Raw genomic sequence first — 20,943 nt, forward strand, 5'->3', positions numbered from 1 at the left:
CCTCATCTAGTTTGTGGTTTGAAAATATTACTAACGTATAAAACATGCTTCCCAACTTAAGTCTGCCCCTGGTATCAGTGGATCGACTGGCTATATGGCTTCTTGCCAGGCGAAAAAAGATGTTGGTTTATCTTATATTGAAATTGTGGCAGAGTCTCTTTCCTTGAGAGAGCTTTCACAGACTACCTCAGGCATGCCAATAGTTCTTCCATGCTCCTCTTCACACTTCCAAGCAAAATACTCCTGATATCCCTGCAGGAGGACAAATCCGGAATGTTTATAAGATAATTTCCCCAAGTAAGGCTCTTAATCCGAGGCCCTCTCCACTAGCTTTACTATTCGTTTCATTAGGTTTCGTAGCTTCTCCCTTCCTTTTTTGTTGCAAGGATGGATTTTCTCAAACCTGTTACAATTCAGCTTCTTCACCATGTGCGCTGTCGTGCAATCTATACTATAGGGAAGTCTACGTTAACCTGAAGCTTAGTAACTTTGACACCGATGGAGTCTCTCGCCTTCAAGAGGGGCTCCATTGAGAGAAGAACTTGCTTTAGTTCTCTATGTCCTGTGTGAAGAGCAAAATGAATGCAAGATGAGCCAAGGTGCCGGATTGCCATTAGAGAGTTTTGGATTGACGTTCACGGCAAACGTGTAACGTCAGTTAATCAGTGAAAAATTCTTTTTAATAACTGAAAATGAATCGCAACAAAATCCAAGTAGTAGAAAAACAGAAGAATATTTGTTTGTGCTATAAAAGTTTGCAAGAGGCAAAGTAAAATACAGGAAAACGATGAAAACGTGCCCACGTTTGCCTTTTGCGGGAAGAAAAAAAGTCAATCTAAAACTCTCTATCAGAACTGCAACTTGTTTTTGTATGATAGCGGGTCTTAGTTTTATAAAGTTTGATCTTTGCTATTCTAGTCGTGTTGCCGAAGCAACTTAGTAGCTTTCACCTTTATGCATGCAGGCCTTAATCGCATTTATTCACACGAAGAGGGCTCGAAGGTAAATGTGAATGGTGGCGTAAATACTGAACACCTTCTGAATGTGGAAGATTTGCATGCGTGCCTCACTTGGCAATGGATGTATGGCTGCAAGTGTCGGGTGGATCCATGGTCGGCCTTAGGTAGAAAACAGCATGCTTTGAATGATCACTACAGATTGATTATTATCTCTCGTCTAGAGCTGCCCTCGGCCATATTTGAACGACTAACAATTATAAACGAGCAGCAAAAGGCAAAAACTTAAAACAAGTGAAGATATTTTGTCGAGAGAGAAAGAGAAGCAGATGTTAGTAGAAAAGATGATGTCAGCATCAATTAACCAATCACGACCGTGTCCTCTTCAATTAACCAATCAAAATCGATCCACCCCAGCTTAATTCCTTCCAACAAGCAGAACCCTTTTCAGTGCGAGTAGACCAGGCATGGAATGCTGGCAAGTTATTGCGACATTGTGAATACCAATGATGGCGATAATAAGCGATAAAGACTGGTTATACCTTGCTCTTATTCTCATCACTTTTGTAGCCATAGCTGGAAACGTCCTAGTTGTTGTCGCAGTCTGGAAGAAGCGTTCTTTACGTACAACTACTAACTTTCTTCTAGTAAACCTTGCCATTTCAGATATTACATCCCTTTTCTTTCTTCTGGTGCGGTGTGTCCAGTTTATGGTCAGGCTAGAAAAAGGAGCTTTGGCAGATTATCTATGTAAACTGTTGTTATCATATAACATTTCAGTGACAGCCACTTCCGGAGCTATTGTCACTTTAACTGTTTTAGCAGTAGAAAGGTATCATGGTGTCGTAACACCGTTACATTCAGGATCGCGATGGACAGGCCGTACGCTCAGAATAGCATTGATAAGTATCTGGTTGAGCAGCTTCATCGTCACCTCTCCCTTGTATATTATGACTGGATATGACGAAAAAGAATGTCGCCTTGTGTACAATACCACATCTGAATCTTTCATCAATATTTACAAATTCTTCGGAATTACCGTCTTTTGTTTTTTGTCCTTCGCAATCATCAGTTTCTGCTATCTTAAAATCGCTTACTCACTTTACTCGCAGAATAAAGTAGCAGTACAGTCAATGTCAGCAGCATCTCAGAGAGCGAGACTCAAACGACAGATCCACGTGGTCAAAATGTCTGTAACAGTAACTGTGTTATTCGCCATCTTTTACTTCCCTATAGCAATCATAGTTATCATTAATATTGCGACAGCCAACTCCTACGAGTATTATTCGTACTACTACTTTGGGTTTTTCGCAGAGGCAGGTGTAAATCCTTTTATCTATGCCTTCCAAAGCACTAACTTTCGTAACGCTTTCAAGGATATTTTGAAATGTTTTCATTGGTAGTCTCCTTCGCAGCCGTCATCAGTTTCGGTCCCAGATCCTCACGGAGAAGACTATCTCATTGGTGGATTTATTACCGCTGTGCGCCTCCTTTGGTATCACTAGTCATTAGTGCTCTAAACGTGAAGTACTATCACGAGTATTACACTTTTACTTGACGAACTGAAGTGGCTATTCCAGATAAGAAGCAGAGAGGTTTGAAACGATCAAGATATCTACCAAAGGTTATTGTCTAAAACTGAGGTGCTTGAGTCTGATCCTTTGAGAAATATCCGAAGGAAACGAGGCTGTTCTCTATTACTGCAAACAAAAAAGAACTTCCGAATAGATTTTTACATTACCCGCATTCATTTGTATCGTCTTTAGTGCTATACTATACGCTTCTCTGTATTTTCCATCAAAGCTGTCAATATAAGAGATTCGTAGGTTATTCACTCGAACGATTTCCGTTTCGGGAGTGGGCATCCCACACAAAGCAGCTGTGATCATCGACAGCAAAAAAAGTTTTGTTCGCTTTGTGTTCGCTTAACCTTGGTACACTAATTCAGCTTAACAGTATGATATCCTCATAGAAAGTGTCAACATACAATATCTCGCTACAAACACTTGAAACACTGAACCGAATGTTGTACTAATGCGACCCCCACCCTGCCTCTATTCATTCACGTCAACAAGACTGAGAGGAGAAAATGAGAGACGCTTCAAAAACCACAGATAATTCAATTCTAAGTTAAAGTATTATCTTATAATTCATTAATGTAATAATGGAGTGAGGGGATAAGGATTTAAGTGCTGGGTGTCTTAGCAAATCTCTCTAAAGCTGATGTGCTGTTTCTTATAGATTCTGTCTTGTCTGCTCTCTGTTTCTTTCTCTCTTCTACTTTCTTTTTCCTAAGTTGTAACTGAAACAGACGAGAACAGACAGAAACCATTATCAATCAAAAGGCATCATCATCAACAACCACAAAAACAAGATTTGAAGTTGAAGTTAAAAAAGGAAAACATGAAAGAAAAAGGTAGTTTTACTCACCCTTTTCTCTTCCTCTGTGTGACCTTTCTTTCTTAAATGCCTTTTTGCAGATGAACTTCTACCTTTCTTCTTGTATTTAGGTTCAAATTTTCCATCATCTTTATCCTTCAACCAAATAATTCAAGTTAATGAAAAACTAAGAAGCAAAGAAAACTTACTGGCATGGGCTCCCTGTGTACACTTTTTACCACAAGGATTCCAATCAGATTACCTTTTCATTATCATCCTCGTCATCATCCTCGTCATCATCTAATGCGGTTTTCTTTTTCTTTCGTACTTTATTAATATCCATTGGGTTCAATGATATAAGCTCTGGTTGAATCTGAGAAAAAAATATTAGAATAATGCAACCAATAGCACGAGTTTGGTAGTATGTACACCTAATTGAAAAAACGTAGTCAGGTTAGAGAAGGTCATATCATCGAAGCTAAGACCGAAAAGGATTTTGGGTACTCCGAAATGTGTATTATATTTGCATATAGACATGTAAAAATGCACAGTAGAGCAAAGTGGCTCGACCTAGATTAACAACATGCCAAAGCCATGATGCATAAAATGTGCACAGGAATGGAAAACTGCAATACACAGAAAATTAGTATAATTGAAATTAGTATAATTGCTTGTCTTCCCATGCTCCCCTTCGGTCTCTATGACATAACCTTTTTTTTTTTTTTTTGAACCCGACAACATTTTTTCAATTAGGTGTATATGTATATATTTATGTAAATGAACATACTTTATCGAGAAGTGCTTTGACTTCAGATTCTTGTCGTTGTTTCTTGTTCTGGTATGGGTTTGCTTCTAGAGCATCATAGTTAGGTTCTCCAGCACCTACACATTCATAAAAAGAACATCACTGAAAGGCTATTTTATTTATCAGTGAGAAACATGTGCCACTGACTGACAGCATTTACATGCTATGACATGGCATAGCATTGAAGTGGCCACATTGCATGTAGTTACACTTACGTTATGAATGGTAACTGTATAATTGCAGATTTGTTATACCATTTGCCACCCATATGAAAAGTGCTCTTATACATTTTATAAACTGCTTTACCTTGAGCATGATAGTTTTAGGGTTAGGGTTCCCATTTCAGACCACGTGTCATTCCCTAGGGTGTCATTTCTTTGTCTAACAGTTGCGCATGAGAAGACACATGAATATGGATACAACTCAAACAAAGAATCTTATGTATCCTCAAATACATGAATGGTCTGCAATGGGAAAAGTTAATGCCAAAGGTAAAGATTAAGAGACAAAGAAGGGCATGTGATTCTTTACCAGGTATTAATATACTGCTGATGCCCTGTGAATGGCCAATACCCAGAACATCTTCGTATGGACAGAACTGTAGATCATGTACAGTGCATGATGGGACTAAATGGGTCATGTAGGGCATTTTCTGTTTCTCTAGAAAAGGGTTTTGCCACACCTAAAGAAAAATACCAATAACGAGTATGGATAATAGGATCACATGTATGACCAAATTTATAAATATTAATTAACATATTGGTTGTTTTCAAAAATCTGGAGGACTGAGGCTGTAGGCCAAAAATAATCTCATTGCAGATTGATTACAACAATGCCATACTTATACTTATCATAAAATCACTAATAAATAGTATGTTAGAAATTAGTCCAAATAAAACAATATTGCCTTGCTTCTTGGCTGGCCATCTGCTAACAGTTAAACACTTTAGTACATATGAGACTTTCATTTGTTACCAACGTCCATTGAGTGTTCTATTCAGTCAATGCTAAAATGCTAGATCTTGTATGGCAAATTTTTTTATCGTTTAAAAAATTGAATTTTTTTGCTTTTGAAAGGGCATGGATAATCTTAATGTATAGCAAAAACATACCCAACCTTTAAAAACTGATTTATCTTTTTAGATTCTGAATTACGAGCGTTTTTTTAAATTTGGAAAATTTAGAACCGAGCATGCGTGGAATGGACTGGACTTCGGTTGAGTGGATTGTGCGGATCTAAAAACGTTTTTACCCTGAATTTGCAGATTTTATCCTATAATTTTTATTTTAATATTCATAACTAATAATTGTAGATCAAAATTTGGTGAAAAAATCAAGATAATTTTTTTTCATTATTGATAAACTTATTGGATCTATCTTATTTTCATAATACATTTTACATTTAATTTTTAAAGATGTAAAGTTAAGAACTCAGTTAAGGCTTCTCCCAAGTCAGCTAGTGCTATATTACTCATTGCTGTTTCACTTTCCAGCTCTTGGATCCGCGTCTCCAGCCTCTTTTGTGACTCTTCTAATTCTTCTACCTTTCGTCTCACTTCAGCAACAGCTTCGCCCTGTTCGGTTGTTCTTCGGATGTTATCAATATGGTACACCTGCGTCTGTGCCACGGTATTCTCCACGTTCGTGATTCTTTTTCTCAGATCCTTAAGCAATTCTTTGGACTCCTTGTCAGTTGGTGTTTTGTAAGTCACTGCAGAAGAAGCGATTTCAACATCTGATGCGCTGGCCAAGCGTTGCTCCATCTGTAACAACTGGCTTGTTTAGATTATTCATCATGCATTTTCTTTCAGTTATCTCAGTCAAAAAAGTCAAAAAAGTATTGGTTGAAAAATAAATCAAATATTATTATTTACCAAAAACCACATATTTTAGAGTGCAAATAATATACCCGTGAAATAGTTAGGATTAAATAGGAGATAGTTAGCTCTTAATTAGACAACACATAGGAATTCAGTGAGGCATGACAAGGGCACGGGCGTTTACTAGAGTAACAACTCATTACGCAAATGAACGTTTTTTCTAACAAGTTTATTGAATTGAGCTAAGAATCAAGACACAAGGCGCACATTTAATTCTGCAGTAAATCATGACACAAAAAACCCAGTACGCAAATGAACGTGTTATCTACCATTTTTATTTGTTTTATCACGCTAAAGATCAAGACAATACGCATTTATAAACTAAAACAAATCAAGACTCAAACAACTATAGCTAAAAAAGACCCAGTACGCAAATAAACGTGTTATCTACCATTTTTATCTTTATATTTTTTTGTAATTAAGATTTGTAGAACATCAAAATCGTTATTGATTAGATAATTTAAAAAGCAAGTTAAATATAAGTTCTATAAAATCTTCTTATTTGTTCCTTGGAAATGGCGAGAAAGGCATAAATTCCTCCAATGTGCATGTTGTGTTCCAGTACTCCAGGTGCCTACTGCGTATTGGCTTTGGCCAGTCCAAAAACCATTTCCCTTGAACCGTATTAGCCCTACTTGTTTGAGCTTCGTAGAACGCCACTTTTGCTTCTGCCCGCAGTGTGGACAATTAATGAAGAAAAACTATCGTCGTTTGTAATTTAGCTTTAAGAACGAAAAAGCAATTACTTAAACACTAGACAATTTGAAGATTATACAGTCATCAGCTGAATATCAAGTCATAAAACATGAATCAAGCTCCACTTTTTTGTTTAACAGATACGAATTCTAAAATGCGAACATGTCAAATTATACGAAGGAAAAGCATGTACAATAAAATATTGTTTCAGTTTTTGCAAGCGTGCTTAAAAATATTTAAAAATGCGCGCCCTTGAGTAGCACACGTGCACTAGTTCACCCGTCACGGCTCACCTATTTCTTTGACTAATTAGACTTAGGCAACCAATAGCACAAAGTTAGTAATTAGTTAGCTAGCTATCTATTTCATATCTGTTTCTACACGACTTTTCAGGTCCAAATAGTCCTTCAGAAGCCAACTCAAGTGATCTGCAACATTTTCAGCCAAGTGTTTGGAACGACGTTTCTTGTTCATGACCTACATACACAGAGAAAAACGAAGAAAGACGTCGTTTAAAAAGTCCTTTTTTTCAGCGCTTAGAAATTACTGGTGCTGACCGACAGGAATGCTGGGGCTAGGTGCGTGCGCACTTCCGATGACGGAGAAGGAGAACCAAAAAAACTTGGCTTAGCTTACCTCTTTTACTGGACACCCTATAGCAGAGAAAGGACAGGGTCCTTCGACTTCTGAACAATCTCCCTGCAGTGGGTCCAAATGAACAGACATCTAGAAGAAACAAGGACGAATAACCGTAAAATATAAAAACACAAACCTCTTTATTTAAAAAAAAATAACCGTTCTTACAAACCGAAAATAGCGTTCGACCGTATCAAGTTGAAGTGGGTCTGAAACAGTAAAAGATTACAAAAACGGAGCTGATGACTTACCATGTCCCGCGGGATTCCCTCTTTGTTACATTTCGGACAAGACACTGGAAACATCATGCATTCATCCTTATGATGCTCCTGTGAAAGCAATAGATTCAATGATGTAATTAAAAGTAACATTAACATTACGTAGCATCGTGCATTGTATCGTAGGATACCATGAGTTAAAGTGCACCGTTTAAGAATCCCATGATGCATTGTGCATCGCATGTGACAGTGCCACGTTTAAGCATTTTGATTGGCTGGACAACGATGTAGCGCAATGTGATTGATTCAACGGATAACGTCAATTCCGTACCATGTCTACTCTAAGTGTATCATACCGTCATTTTGGCTACTGATACATCTTTCCTGCAGTAGGAACACTGTGTCATTCTGTGTTTACAATCTGTTCTCAGATGACTTGGTAGCTGACGTCGTGTTACTTTCATCCCACATTCAGAGTGGATACAATGAACCTCCTGGAATTCACACTGTTTAACGTGCTCCTATGAAATAATAGCGAATAAAAAACATCAGTTAGAGACTGCTAAGCTGTCTCGATGGAAGACATTGCGACAGGTAAGTGTCAACCGTCAAATGTTATCGATACCCTGAAACAACCTCTGGGCTGAGCGAAGTCAGGGTACGGCTAACTCACAGATCGAATTGGAATTTAGTGTGTTCAGTTTTGTGGGGGGAGGAAAACAGGAGAACCGTGGAAAAAAAGAAACCTAGCAAATGGTATTAACAAGAGAGGGCGAACCTCAAATTCAAATTCATAAAAAATATTAAGATTGAAGAGTTACTGATTCATTTTATCTTTTGGATTACAGCGATAAACCTGAGAAAATTTCCGTGGTGAATTTTGGGTTCCCTCGTCACTACATACTCCTTCAATCTTTCATAATATTACTGATGCGCGTATATTTTACCTCCAAGTGTCTGACTTCACCGGTCCATTTGCATCCTTTTTCTGTGTTAACACACTTCACTACTAGTGATAATACTTCTCTGCGTACAAAGTTGTCCGGGTAAACCTAAAGATATCATATCATACCATCTGTGTTATCAACAAAAAATAACCCCAATAAATCCCAAGATGCACAGCGCCTCTGGACGAGTCTCTCCTTGAACCAGTTACTGCTATGATCTGCTCATAATCAGTTAGATCTGCTGTGAACTAGAAAATGGCTGGGCATACAGAAATATTTTGATGATTTAAAGATCTCTTCAATAAGCATGAAATATGTTTTACCTCTTTAGGATCAATAACCTCCTTGTCTTCAAGACAAACCATTTGATTATCCCTAAAGAAGTTGAATATATGAATCACGATTAAAAGCTCAAGAAAAGAAAAGATAAAAAAAGGAATAGACTCAGTTGAGTCCTGCTCTCTCATTTAAGAAGATAAAAATGGAAAGATATCAAAACCAATACAGTGAATATTTTTTCTAGCAACTTCAAGAAGTAAAATGCCATCAATTCATTATAACTACTTACTTCATCAGATTTGCAATGCATGATTCACAATAGAAGTGTCCACATGACGTCTGTTTTGCATCTCTCGGCAGCAGCTTACAGTAGCTACACAGATACTTTGGATACATTTTGTCCTGATCAGATGACAATAGACTATAACCAGGCATTATCTATAGAATACAAGTACATGATCAAACAGCTTAATCTATTATATCTTACTAGTTTAGATGCAGGTAGCAAACAAGCTATACTATGAGTCTATTATGCTGGCTACTATTTAAGTTGGCTTAAAAATACAATAAATCTACTATCTAACTTGTTGTAGCCTTCTTCCTAGAATACAATCTTAATCCTCAACCATATAGCAATAGGTTACGTAGTTTTTATAATAACATACAATATGTATATATTATGTATATAAATCCCAAATGGATATATGTAAGTTAATGTTTTAAAGCTTCCTTGATTGAAATGTAAAATATACAGTATTTTTTGTTAATGGTGTGTCCAAAATTGTTAATGACTGTTGTTTCTGCTATTATTAGAATTAACCTACTATAAAGTCGCTATGCCAATATGACTATTTAATAACAGTAATATAGGTTTTGTAGCTTTATGCAAGTATTCTTCTTGGCTCAACTTTAACTTTATTTTTATGAATAACGAAGATGTTTCTGTTCACTTCGTCACTTCATATACCAATAAAACCTGTAACATAAATGATAAAGCAAAATAATTAGAAAAGTTAAAAATATATCATGATATCAAAAGCTACATATACCTTTCTGCGTTTATTATTACATTGTCAATTCACTGCTCTTAAAAATACCTTCATTTCTAGTATGTGCAGGTTTAGCCTCAAATGCAGGAGTTGCTTGGTTTGTTATTTCAATTTCTGCTTTTGATTTTTTTATATTATAAAAGTGAGGCAAAGCCAAAGCATTCTAGAAATTATGGTATTTGAATACACCTTCATGAAGTTTATACTTAAGTTAGTGAACAGGCCAAAAAATGTGTTTAAAATTAGAGTGCAAACAATATAACCGTAAAACTTTAGTAATACTAAATAGCACAATTTCATGCGAATTCCATTGTTTTCTATTGTTTAATTAGCACTATTCGTACTATTTAGTAATTAGTGTTTCACTGATTAATTGTTTGCACTCTACTGTCAAAGGATGGGATTGACTAATTTTAGCAAATTGAAGCTTGCACATTTGTTTTTCCACCAAAAACAAATGCATACATATGCTGATGGTTAAAGATGTGTTAGCACAGGGATTGCACTAGTTAATTCCGATCTGAGACCTGTGACAAAACCCTGGTCAACTTCTGATATCCAACATTATTGTGGTTCCTAACATTTTAGAATGCGTGTACCTTATATGGCCATTCGTCTTTTTAATATAATTGAATTATCGATTTATTAAATTTGGCCCCAATTTTCGATTTTTTTATCAATTAAAATTAAACTTTGAATTCCATTTCTTCAATTTTAGAATTTTCGTTTAAATAGTTGAAAAAATTGACAGATAAAGAGAGCAAAATCCCACACCTTATGGCCACTTAAGGTTTTAGCAAATTAAATTGTTAACTTTTTAGTTTTTGAAATAATGTTTTCATTGTTTGCATTAAAAAGACTATCGTTCCGATCATTCCCAATTTTAAAATCCCACAGTTTAAACAAAGTGAAATGACGTTAAGTCTGAATTTTTGCGAGTAGATATTCAGTCAGAGCAGTAAACGAGATAAGTCAGTGCAAGGGAAATGTTTTTCTACCTAAAGGTCGACTTGTGGTTTTAAAAATGTCTGCGTTAATTTCTAATTTTTCAGGACTCGAGGATCTCTTACTTCATTAATAATATTCTAATAATATTGAATATCATACAAGTCTGAATTTTTGCGAGTAGATATTCAGTCAGAGCAGTAAACGAGATAAGTCAGTGCAAGGGAAATGTTTTTCTACCCAAAGGTCGACTTGTGGTTTTAAAAATGTCTGCGTTAATTTCTAATTTTTCAGGACTCGAGGATCTCTTACTTCATTAATAATATTCTAATAATATTGAATATCATACAAATCATTAAACACACAGGGATACCATTAGTAAAACGCGAGATTTTGCAGAAATTATGCAGAAATTTCCCCGGATTATTAGAACGAGTTCAATCATGGAATATTCTTGCTTGGATGCGGGGGCGGAACTGAGAAGCGTATGCAAACATCGACTATCTATAAGCGATTCTAGAAAACATTAAAAAAGCGATGTTTCGACGTGTTTTCCCAGTTTTTATGCTTTACAATGCGAAAAAGAAGAATTTGCTTACCTTATGGGAATATTCACATCGAAAATTTACAGTTTTGTTTATAACGTATGATATGTATTAGGGGGTTCCCCTATGTCTAGCATTCGCCAAAAGTGTATGTAATAGGGTTTTTCTAAATCTTCTGTTTTTCACAGGCCTCTGTATTTCAAACGTATCAACATAACAATACAATTATTAACATACGACGTGTGAGAATGAAATTAATGTTTTTTACGCATGCACGGGTAATTTCTTGAAAATAGATGTGAATTCTTTCTGTCACTTGCTGTGTTTGTGTATTTATCGATAATGTCGTTTCCACCAAGCCCAACGTTTTTATTTTGCATTGTTGCTTTTCTGCTTGAATATATCAAAGTTTTACAAGGAAATGTAGCTCCTCCGCCTATTATTTGAATGCAATTATGCAATTTATACTAAATTTTAATGCAACTATACACATGTGCTAATTCGAAGATATTCTCTCGTCACACGAGAGAGTATTGTAACTTGTTCCTGGTTGATGCAGCTGATCTGCCGCTTCGCTATCACACCTCGATGAGTTACATAGAGGGTCGTCTTTGTCCTGTGCTTGAACATTCTTCATTCTCACGATTATATCTTCGGCAGTCATGTTGTTCATGCTTTTGGCGCTTCGTTCCTCTCGTTCGCGTATTTCTGGTGCATCTCTTACTTTTCTACCAATGTTTGACAGACGGTTTCTGATGGACTTGACAGCATCTTTGTTTTTAAACGCAGTTGCGTACTTCTGTTTGACATCTTCAGATAACAATTCCTTGTGATTTACAAAGAAGCCTAAAATCTTTCTCCAATCATTCCCAATTGCCGCAATAGCCTGTCGATATAAGATTCTTTCCGCATCTGATATGGCGTCTTTTCTAGCACGTGCACCATTTCCACTGCAGCTTTGAGTTCTTAGTTCTATAATGAAAGAAAAAGAAAATTCGCGGTAAATCATTTAATTATTTTTTTACTAATTTTTAATTTTTAATTTTACTATTTTTTAATTATTTTTTTAGAAACGTTATCATAACTAACAATTTACTCAAATATTTAGGTGACTTACCATCTATGGTAGATTTTTCCACATTCATTTTACACTTGAGTAGAGCAAACGACTATTGCCTGAACGTTTTGAACTTGGCGCGTGTCTAGTCTGTACTGAACATGCTAAATACTGTCAGCTCTGGTTCGAAAGGAGACGAAAAGAAGAAGAAGGGCAAAAAACCAGCTAAAAGATTGAAGAAAGGTGAAAAGGCCAAAACTTTAACCAAGAAAGCCGATGAACTTATGTACGTAGGTTTGAAGGCCGCAAAGCTTCATATGAAATACCTCCTAAAGAGCGCACAGGCGCAAGGGATGGACATGAGTTCCAGCAGCTCGGAGTCAAGTGCCAATTAAATTCAGAGATAAATGGGTCAATAATACTATGTTTTTGGTTTTTGTTGGTTTGATACCTTGTAATCAAACATGTCATACAAAAATCTAGTTCTAAAAGCGAGCTTACTTTGTGTCACTTAAATAGTTTTTGTTAATAAACAATTGTTATCATCATTTTAGTTAGTCTATTGTCGAGGGAAAGATATATGTGTGTCCATAGAGAATTATATGATAGGGTGGTTTCATCAACCCGTGAAATCTGTTTTATTTCCATCTTGATTCATTCAATTAGACAATTGAGAAAAATTCTGATTCAAACTTGAATATGACTCTTAGATTGTTCATTTATAATTCACGTATAAAGTAAAACATCCAATTTGTACAAAGAATGGAATAAACCATGAAATTAAATGAGAATTGAATAGCATGCAAATAAGCCTCGTTTATTACTATTTGTATCACGGATTTAGTGCATGCGCTTTAACTCAACAGTTGATAGAGTGTAATTATTACGCTTCAACTAGACTCGTACTTTTTTTTTTTCACGGGCCGTTTAATGATAGTCATCTCCGGTCATTCATATGACGTGTCCTTACAGTGAGTCTATGAGCATTTCTCTCATGCGTGCAATAAGGTGCCTTCTTCTATTTGTAAATGCGATAACGACGTCAGTGACCAAAGGACTGAGGTATCTCCTCTGACGAAATCGCCCGTGACGTCCAGGTACACTACGGTAGATGCGGACATCTCCTATACGGTGCTCTACATGTACTCTGATGCGTCTGTGGTCACGGCTTGCTTGTGCTTGCAGAGCGTTGTAACGCCCCCTTATCCTACGGAAAGGTGTGATGAGAGGATATCTTGAAGGGTAGCCACCGTCGGCCAGAAGGAAAGTATTTGGCGGCATGTTGAGTTGAAGATTATGTCCAATTTGGGGTAGTCGTCTATATGTGTCGGCATCTGTTGAATGACCCAAGAAACCATGACGACTAAAACGAATATATCCATCATTGTCAACAATAACATGACTGTTGAGGAAGTGAAAACCACGATCACGTCTGTAATAAAGTCGCTGATGTGGTCCTTGTGGTCTACTTATTTGTACAGCAAAAGCATCTATGGCTCCAATTGCGTTAGGGAACTGTTGATGCCTGTTGCGGTGTACGTTCCACTCCCTTTCACTTGGCCAGGATACGTAGCGGTCAAAATAATGTTCATGTAAGATTGGCAGAATGAGATAAATGTTGTCCGAAACACACGACGGCCACACACCAAAACGTGCTGCAAGAACTTCCAGTGTAGGATATTGTCTAAGCCATATAAATACCATCAATACCCTATCGTGAATACAAAGATTGTTCGGCCGGGTCTGTCTGATCCGGTTCCTGACTCTCCACGGATTTCGAAGTCTTCTATTAATATCGATGTACACTGTATTCACTACACGAAGTAAACTGTGCGGAGTTTCTCCAGTTTGTAGCCAGAAATCTTCTGGTGTTTGTGCTACATCGTTCCAAACTCTAGAGTTAATATTCAGGGCGCCAACCCTCGGGTAATATCTTCGAATTAGCACATGTGGTTTACAGTCCAAGATTTGTATAGTTGCATTAAAATTTAGTATAAATTGCACAATTGCATTCAAATAAATAGGCGGAGGAGCTACATTTCCTTGTAAAACTTTGATATATTCAAGCAGAAAAGCAACAATGCAAAATAAAAACGTTGGGCATGGTGGAAACGGCATTATCGATAAATACACAAACACAGCAAGTGACAGAAAGAATTCACATCTATTTTCAAGAAATTACCCGTGCATGCGTGAAAAACATTAATTTCATTCTCACACGTCGTATGTTAATAATTGTATTGTTATGTTGATACGTTTGAAATACAGAGGCCTGTGAAAAACACAAGATTTAGAAAAACCCTAATGGTTTATTTATCTGCTCTGTTGGGTGATATTACTTGAATTACTTTTGCGAATTCTCTCGTGGCCTCTCATGATTCTTTTCCCCCAAACAAATTACTTAGTAATATTATGAGCCAAGTATAAAATACAACATAGAGTAGTTTCTGATATGCTAAATCACAGGCTTACCATCCGAAGTATCTGTGGTTTCGGATGTGTGGGCTCCCTGTGGTCTCTTATGGCGTTCGCCCGTTAATAAAATTTTGAATTATCGAGTGATTTCATCTTATCAAAAATACATCTTCTGAAGACTTCCTAAGAATTAAATGCTGTCAAAATAAAGTTTAATCATTCACTTCATGAAATTTGAGTGTCATTTCTTCGTCCGATGCGTTTTAAGGTGACTGCCTACTTTTGGAAATTGATTTAAGCTTTTTTTAAAACTTCGATTTTCCGAATTGAAATTTAATGCTGATTCCAAATCTGGAAAGAAAAATAGGGTGTCCCGAGCTCGTTTTCGAGATAATCAGCATTTAATGGAAGCCTACGCACGAGCTTTTGGAGTAAAAATTGCGCCACTAGAAGTGATTAGAAAAAAATTAAGATGAATAAGATAATAGTTATTTGCAGACTATATGATTGCATAAATGAAGGCTAGTCAATCATTCTACAATAATACATGGATATTTTCGACAAAAAGACAGAGAGATACATTGATTTGTCATATTTTGTAGTTTCGGTGCTCTTAGAAAATCTCATAAAGTCGAACAAAAATTCCTACAAAAATCTATTTTTTCACGTGTTCCTGATTTAAACTTTTCCTAAAATGTTGATATAACCTAGATTTTTAGGAGTTTCTTCGAATGAGCTATCAAAAAATATAGAGTCCCGTGCAAAATGTGAGGGTTTTGCCCTGTTGAAGCTCAAAACGCGTATGGTTCTTCAATAAAATCTTGTAGATTTTTCAGCGGTTTTTGAGCGCGCGCTCATCGTGGGCTCAATTCGAACGTTCAAAAGTAGGCAGCCACCCTTAAGGCCGGTTTTTGGCGTTTGGCGTGAGCTATGTTTGTGTGTGTGAGAGAGGAGAAGAAGAGATGGTAAGCCTGTGGCTAAATCCGACATGATTACTGCTGCTTGATGGTCATCACTGAGTCACCATTATCATTCTGTCCAAAATTTCCGAACTTGATTGATAAATGGCAAGCACCCTAGTACTTTGAGTCGACTCAGGATTTTTGGTCCCCCTTGGCGAGTTGAAGACATCGAGACAGGCAACATTTACCATGGTAAAAATCAAAAAGAAGAAAAAAAGATGTTACTGCTTGTATGAGTTATCTGGATGCTGGAAATTCCATCAACAGCCACAATAGACACAATAGCCATCGGTAAAAGTTATTACTCGGGGTTCCTGTGGAACCGCGAGGTTAGGATTCGCCTTTCTTCGTCGTCGTAGTATTATTTTTTGTCTTCATCGATAAAGTGCCCTCGCATGCGCAGTATGATCAACCTTCTCAGTCACGTGACATTCTACCATGTGCTCTGTGTAAATATTTCAATGGCGAACGATCCGATGTACAGTATGGATTCAACCTCCTCTTTAAATACGCTCAAATCACATACGAATCCACACACTATTCGCGGTATAGCCACACTAAAAGATGTCGAGCGTTTTTCGAAAGGGCATTTGGAGAGATACGGCGAATCTATCGTGAAACTGCCTATCTTACTGCCTATCGTGAAATATCTATCAAACAAGCTACTTATCTTATTAAAAGCGATTTATACACTAACTTATACAGGCTCTGAAACGACAAAGGACTCAACTAATGAATATCAACAAAGTACTACCGACGAAGAAACGAAGATCGTAAGTACTTTAAGCGAAGAACATAAAGGACTGCCGATCATTGTTTACAGCAAGCCATGTGACTCTCAAAGTGGAGCCGCCTTTCCAAAGCTGATCACTTCTTTCTCAATATTAGTGCTTATAAGTATATTGCTTTCTTTTATTATTTTTGATTCAAGGAAAAATTTCTTGCTTTACTGTTTTGATAGTATTAATACACCTTTTGCTGTTCATTAACCGCAAAGGAATATTTATTGAAGCGAAGAAGCATTGTCATTAGAGCGAACAGGCATACAATAAGGCGAACGGAGTCTCAATAGTGCGATGGAACGTTCATTAAGAAATTTAGCATTGAATTTGACAATCATGAATATGTTTGCGTGGATTCATCAACGTTTTTGAACTTTCATTAGCGTTTTGGTGCAGACAATAAACCACAACACACATTCAATACAGTGTTTTGGACATTTATTTACGCAATACAATATAAGTATATTTTCCACTAGGAATTGTAGGATTTTAACTGTCTTTTCATTTTTTTTACAAGCCGTGAATACGATTTCGTACAAACAAAGCGCCGTTAGGTATAAATATCAGTCAGTTCTGAGTTTTTTAATCCCTCTTTTTTGGATATTGCAATGGTTCAACAAATAAACCAAATTCCAAATGAGTCAGACTAGCGTCTTTTGAGTGCCTATGAAGATCCACAGAAATGCATACAATGGTACAACCACATGTAAACACATCGTCCAAGATGTTTAAATAGAGAACACATTCAAGGATAAATTCACTTTGTTTTTGAAAATCTACAATCGTAAAAGCACAATATACTTATATTGTATTGCGTAAATAAATGTCCAAAACACTGTATTGAATGTGTGTTGTGGTTTATTGTCTGCACCAAAACGCTAATGAAAGTTCAAAAACGTTGATGAATCCACGCAAACATATTCATGATTGTCAAATTCAATGCTAAATTTCTTAATGAACGTTCCATCGCACTATTGAGACTCCGTTCGCCTTATTGTATGCCTGTTCGCTCTAATGACAATGCTTCTTCGCTCCAATGAATATTCCTTTGCGGTTAATGAACAGCAAAAGGTGTATTAACTGTATTAGGGTACAAAACAGTCAAGTTCTTCGATTACTACACTCAAACTGTTGTCACTTCATCATTTAGCGATTGTGATATCTTAGATAAAACTAATTGTTTGAAGATCATTTTTTGTTCATCTCATATTTCTTTTGTTGTGTAAGTAAATAAACTTATTCTTGAAATTAAAGAGTATACTTTCCCACTATATCTGTGTTGACTAACTTAATGAGTTTTGTGATTTGAATGTAACGAGTCTTTGTCAAGTTGGCTTTGCTCACACAATCCAATCAAAGTTTATCAAAGTACAATTTGCAATGCAGTGGTTTGCGCTATAGTGTTTATATTTTCAATAGCAATCAAACCACCCTATGGCGAACTCGTGGATACTATAGTTGACGTTACAGAGACTGGGCTTCCTGTGTCCTTATGCTTGTTGACATTCGAAGGTTTCAAAGTATTTCGCTCAATTTCATATTTTTTTAAAATACTCAATTTAGCGGCATAGGGTAAAACATGGACTGGACTCTTGGACCCTGGACTCTTGGACTATTCTTTGGACCCATGTTTGAACCATTATATTTCTTATAACTATTGGTCATTATATTCATTAGTTTTTTATTTTTAATCACTTGTAAGGTTTTTATTTTGCTGCCATATGGCCGCGTTCAAATCAATTTATAGATAAGTGAAATTGTCATGGAACGACTTCTAAATCAAGCTTTGAATGAGCACAAGTCAAAGTAACATTTTCAAATGAAAGGCTATGCTATGTTGTGGGGTTTTTATTGTCTTTTTTTGTCCTATGACATTCAACATCGTAACAGAAGAGCGCGGTAAGAATGTATGGCCAGACTGACTGTTTGCCAGTGTATGTGGTTGAAGGGTTGTACAAAGGGATCTCAACGTATAGGCTGTCTTTATACTTTGTATTGCATGCACGTGACTAGCATAGCCTTTCATTTGAAAAAGGTTACTTTGATTTGCGTTCGTTCGAAGCTTGATTTAGTAGTCGTTCCATGACAATTTCGCTTATCTATGCTCTGTGTGGTCTCTGTATAGCCATCTAGATAGCATATAAAAGACTTGAAGATCCGAGGTTGCAGTAGTGCTGAGGATTGTGTTGTAAAAGATACATTATTTTATGACCGTGAAGAATGGTAGTCCGTTTTCGAAGCAATGTTTTTATTTTTTTCAGCTAGAGTTATACTTTACAAATCTGTCGTCAAGTATCATTTTACACATGGGAGATAAAAGCAAGCTCGGTATGCATGCAAATAAATTGATTTGAACGCGGCCATATGGCAGCAAAATAAAAACCTTACAAGTGATTAAAAAAAAGACTAATGTATATAATGACCAATAGTTATGAAAAATATAATGGTTCAAACATGGGTCCAAAGAATAGTCCAAGAGTCCAGGGTCCAAGAGTCCAAGAGTCCAGTCCATGTTTTACCCCATGCCCAATTTAGCTGGTAAGATGATAAGTCGTCCTTTTATTTTCCTTTTAACACCTACTTCGTTTAGGTCTTTGTTATTTTGTTGAGTTTGGAAGTGAATTGGTTGTGATGAATTGATTGTCTGAAGCCACTTCAATTAAGAAAGACGAGTTCGACTTCGACGGACTATTAGCTAAGTCGTCTGAAAAAGGAATCCTGGATTTTGTTTTTAATCTAAAAGTCAGGCCGAGTGCTTTATTTCAGGAATTATTCTTTTTGTCTAACAAAAAGCGTTGCGTTATTGCGTGTTTTTTTTTTCGATGGATCTGGCTCAAACCACGATGCGAGTCTTATGAAAATGAGTCTTTCCTAAATATGTTGACGTTGTACATAAGCGTTTCTGTTTACTTTAATACATCAGCAAAAAAAGGTTTAATTCATTGAATTTTTACTTCAGGCTTTAATTGTATTATCTTACTTCAACTTGCATATTTCCTTTATTCTTTAAATATAATTTTTCCGAAGAGAATACTATGTGCGAGTGTGCGCATGCACAGTGGGTCACAATGTTCATGTGGTATATACAATATAATGTGTGATCGAGAACACACACCGATCCGAGGTTACTTGAAATATACAGCCATACAACAGACAGACACCTGGTGCAGCATATAGACGCCGTCACGACTGAACTAGTCAAAATGGCATACATTTTAACTTGCGAATTCGTCAAAGTCAGTTATGTCTAATGTGCGCTTATTTAGGGTTTAGAACCCGGGTGTAGGTTTAGCACGAAAAAAATCACTGCGCTCTACAGCCATTGTATCACAGGTTAATTTCTTTCTCGTACACTTGCCGGCGAAGAGAAATGAGTTGTGAAAATATATAAGGTTACCGTACACCATAAGCGGAATTGTTCTCTCACTATATCGCTGCATTTATCTAAGATAAGGTTTTATGCCTTACTAATACACGTCATATCTAAAGTAAATGCTTTCTTATAGTGGGTGAAAAATTATGAATACTACTTCCAATATTTGGACCACTATTTCACATACACACAGACACACTTGGACCACTACATTCAAAAATACGTGTAAAAACTCTCTGACGTGTTTAAAACCAGAGAAACCAGAGAAACCGGATAAAACCCTCCGCGTGGCAAAGGGGAGTACATTATACTTGGAACAAATTCTATTCATCAACTCCAACTCAAACACTAACACACAACTCCAAATCAAACCCTATTCATCTTGTTTACTGTTCGCAGGAATCAAACCCGCGACCCGAACCGACCCGTAGGACTAACAACTTGACCAATGATTGAACATATTGAAGTCTTAAAATTTATAAAGTTATAAAGGTATCTTACCACGACTTTAGTTAACTTAAATAATAGTAATAGTAATAATAATAATAATAATAATAATAATAATAATAACAACTTTATTAGACAGGGTAACACCGTTACCATAAGTGATAATTTTCAGGTGGCCCTCGATAAAATATATACAAAATAGAATAATAATAAATAATAGTAAAATATATATACATATCAAATCCCCTCCCCGCCAAACCATCAATGCCTTTGAAGCTCTATGCACATAAGATGGCGGCTATATTTAAGTGTTATGCTCACTCTTCGTCTACAATTCATTACTTAATGTAACAAGAAAGGACTCACCATGAAAATACGCTCGGGCTCCTAAAGATTTTAAAGAAGTTTTCTTCCTCTTTCAAATGAGAAACACGTGTACCACATGCAGTGCACAGGTAACCCAACATTAGGTTTCAACAAGAGAATATTAAGTTTGTGGGGAGGGAGCGTTCCGTGACGACCGACACTAAAAACGGATGCGAGGGAGAAAAGTACTTCTCTAGGTTTCAAAA

General features: G+C 36.5%; 3 protein-coding genes across 3 annotated transcripts; 1 reads left to right on the forward strand and 2 right to left on the reverse strand.

Moving 5' to 3' along the window:
* Positions 1 to 1,465: 1,465 nt before the first annotated feature.
* LOC116289126 (pyroglutamylated RF-amide peptide receptor-like) lies at positions 1,466 to 2,359 on the forward strand. Its single transcript, XM_089032513.1, has one exon. It carries the CDS (start codon positions 1,466 to 1,468, stop codon positions 2,357 to 2,359), a length of 894 nt encoding a protein of 297 aa, XP_088888639.1.
* A 720-nt stretch (positions 2,360 to 3,079) lies between these two features.
* Positions 3,080 to 4,890, reverse strand: LOC116289127 (WD repeat-containing protein 46). Its single transcript, XM_089032662.1, has 5 exons — positions 4,672 to 4,890; positions 4,123 to 4,217; positions 3,598 to 3,708; positions 3,387 to 3,491; positions 3,080 to 3,258 (listed from the first exon to the last, which is right to left on the reverse strand). Exons 1-5 carry the CDS (start codon positions 4,787 to 4,789, stop codon positions 3,142 to 3,144), a joined length of 546 nt encoding a protein of 181 aa, XP_088888788.1. The 5' UTR covers positions 4,790 to 4,890; the 3' UTR covers positions 3,080 to 3,141.
* Positions 4,891 to 5,549: 659 nt separating this feature from the next.
* Positions 5,550 to 9,268, reverse strand: LOC148910111 (TNF receptor-associated factor 5-like). The gene is made up of 8 exons (XM_089032514.1): positions 9,086 to 9,268; positions 8,841 to 8,985; positions 8,518 to 8,622; positions 7,927 to 8,091; positions 7,604 to 7,681; positions 7,353 to 7,442; positions 7,078 to 7,193; positions 5,550 to 5,916 (listed from the first exon to the last, which is right to left on the reverse strand). Exons 1-8 carry the CDS (start codon positions 9,229 to 9,231, stop codon positions 5,550 to 5,552), a joined length of 1,212 nt encoding a protein of 403 aa, XP_088888640.1. The 5' UTR covers positions 9,232 to 9,268.
* Positions 9,269 to 20,943: the final 11,675 nt, after the last annotated feature.

Source organism: Actinia tenebrosa, unplaced genomic scaffold, assembly GCF_029948245.1.
Source record: "Actinia tenebrosa isolate PJP-AT-01 unplaced genomic scaffold, QUT_ActTen_1.0 PGA_scaffold1__47_contigs__length_23844297, whole genome shotgun sequence".
Classification (NCBI taxonomy): domain Eukaryota; kingdom Metazoa; phylum Cnidaria; class Anthozoa; order Actiniaria; family Actiniidae; genus Actinia; species Actinia tenebrosa.

Excerpts from the sequence above, each read along its gene's own strand:
- LOC116289126 (XM_089032513.1), top strand. The coding sequence starts at position 1,466 with ATGGCGATAATAAGCGATAAAGACTGGTTATACCTTGCTCTTATTCTC.
- LOC116289127 (XM_089032662.1), bottom strand. The coding sequence starts at position 4,789 with ATGCCCTACATGACCCATTTAGTCCCATCATGCACTGTACATGATCTA. Across the intron at positions 4,218-4,671 it reads CAGCAGTATATTAATACCTG|GTGCTGGAGAACCTAACTAT; the intron begins GTAAAGAATCAC and ends ATGAATGTGTAG. Across the intron at positions 3,259-3,386 it reads ACACAGAGGAAGAGAAAAGG|TTACAACTTAGGAAAAAGAA; the intron begins GTGAGTAAAACT and ends CGTCTGTTTCAG.
- LOC148910111 (XM_089032514.1), bottom strand. The coding sequence starts at position 9,231 with ATGCCTGGTTATAGTCTATTGTCATCTGATCAGGACAAAATGTATCCA. Across the intron at positions 7,194-7,352 it reads TAGGGTGTCCAGTAAAAGAG|GTCATGAACAAGAAACGTCG; the intron begins GTAAGCTAAGCC and ends CTGTGTATGTAG. Across the intron at positions 5,917-7,077 it reads GTAGAAACAGATATGAAATA|CCAGTTGTTACAGATGGAGC; the intron begins GATAGCTAGCTA and ends AATCTAAACAAG.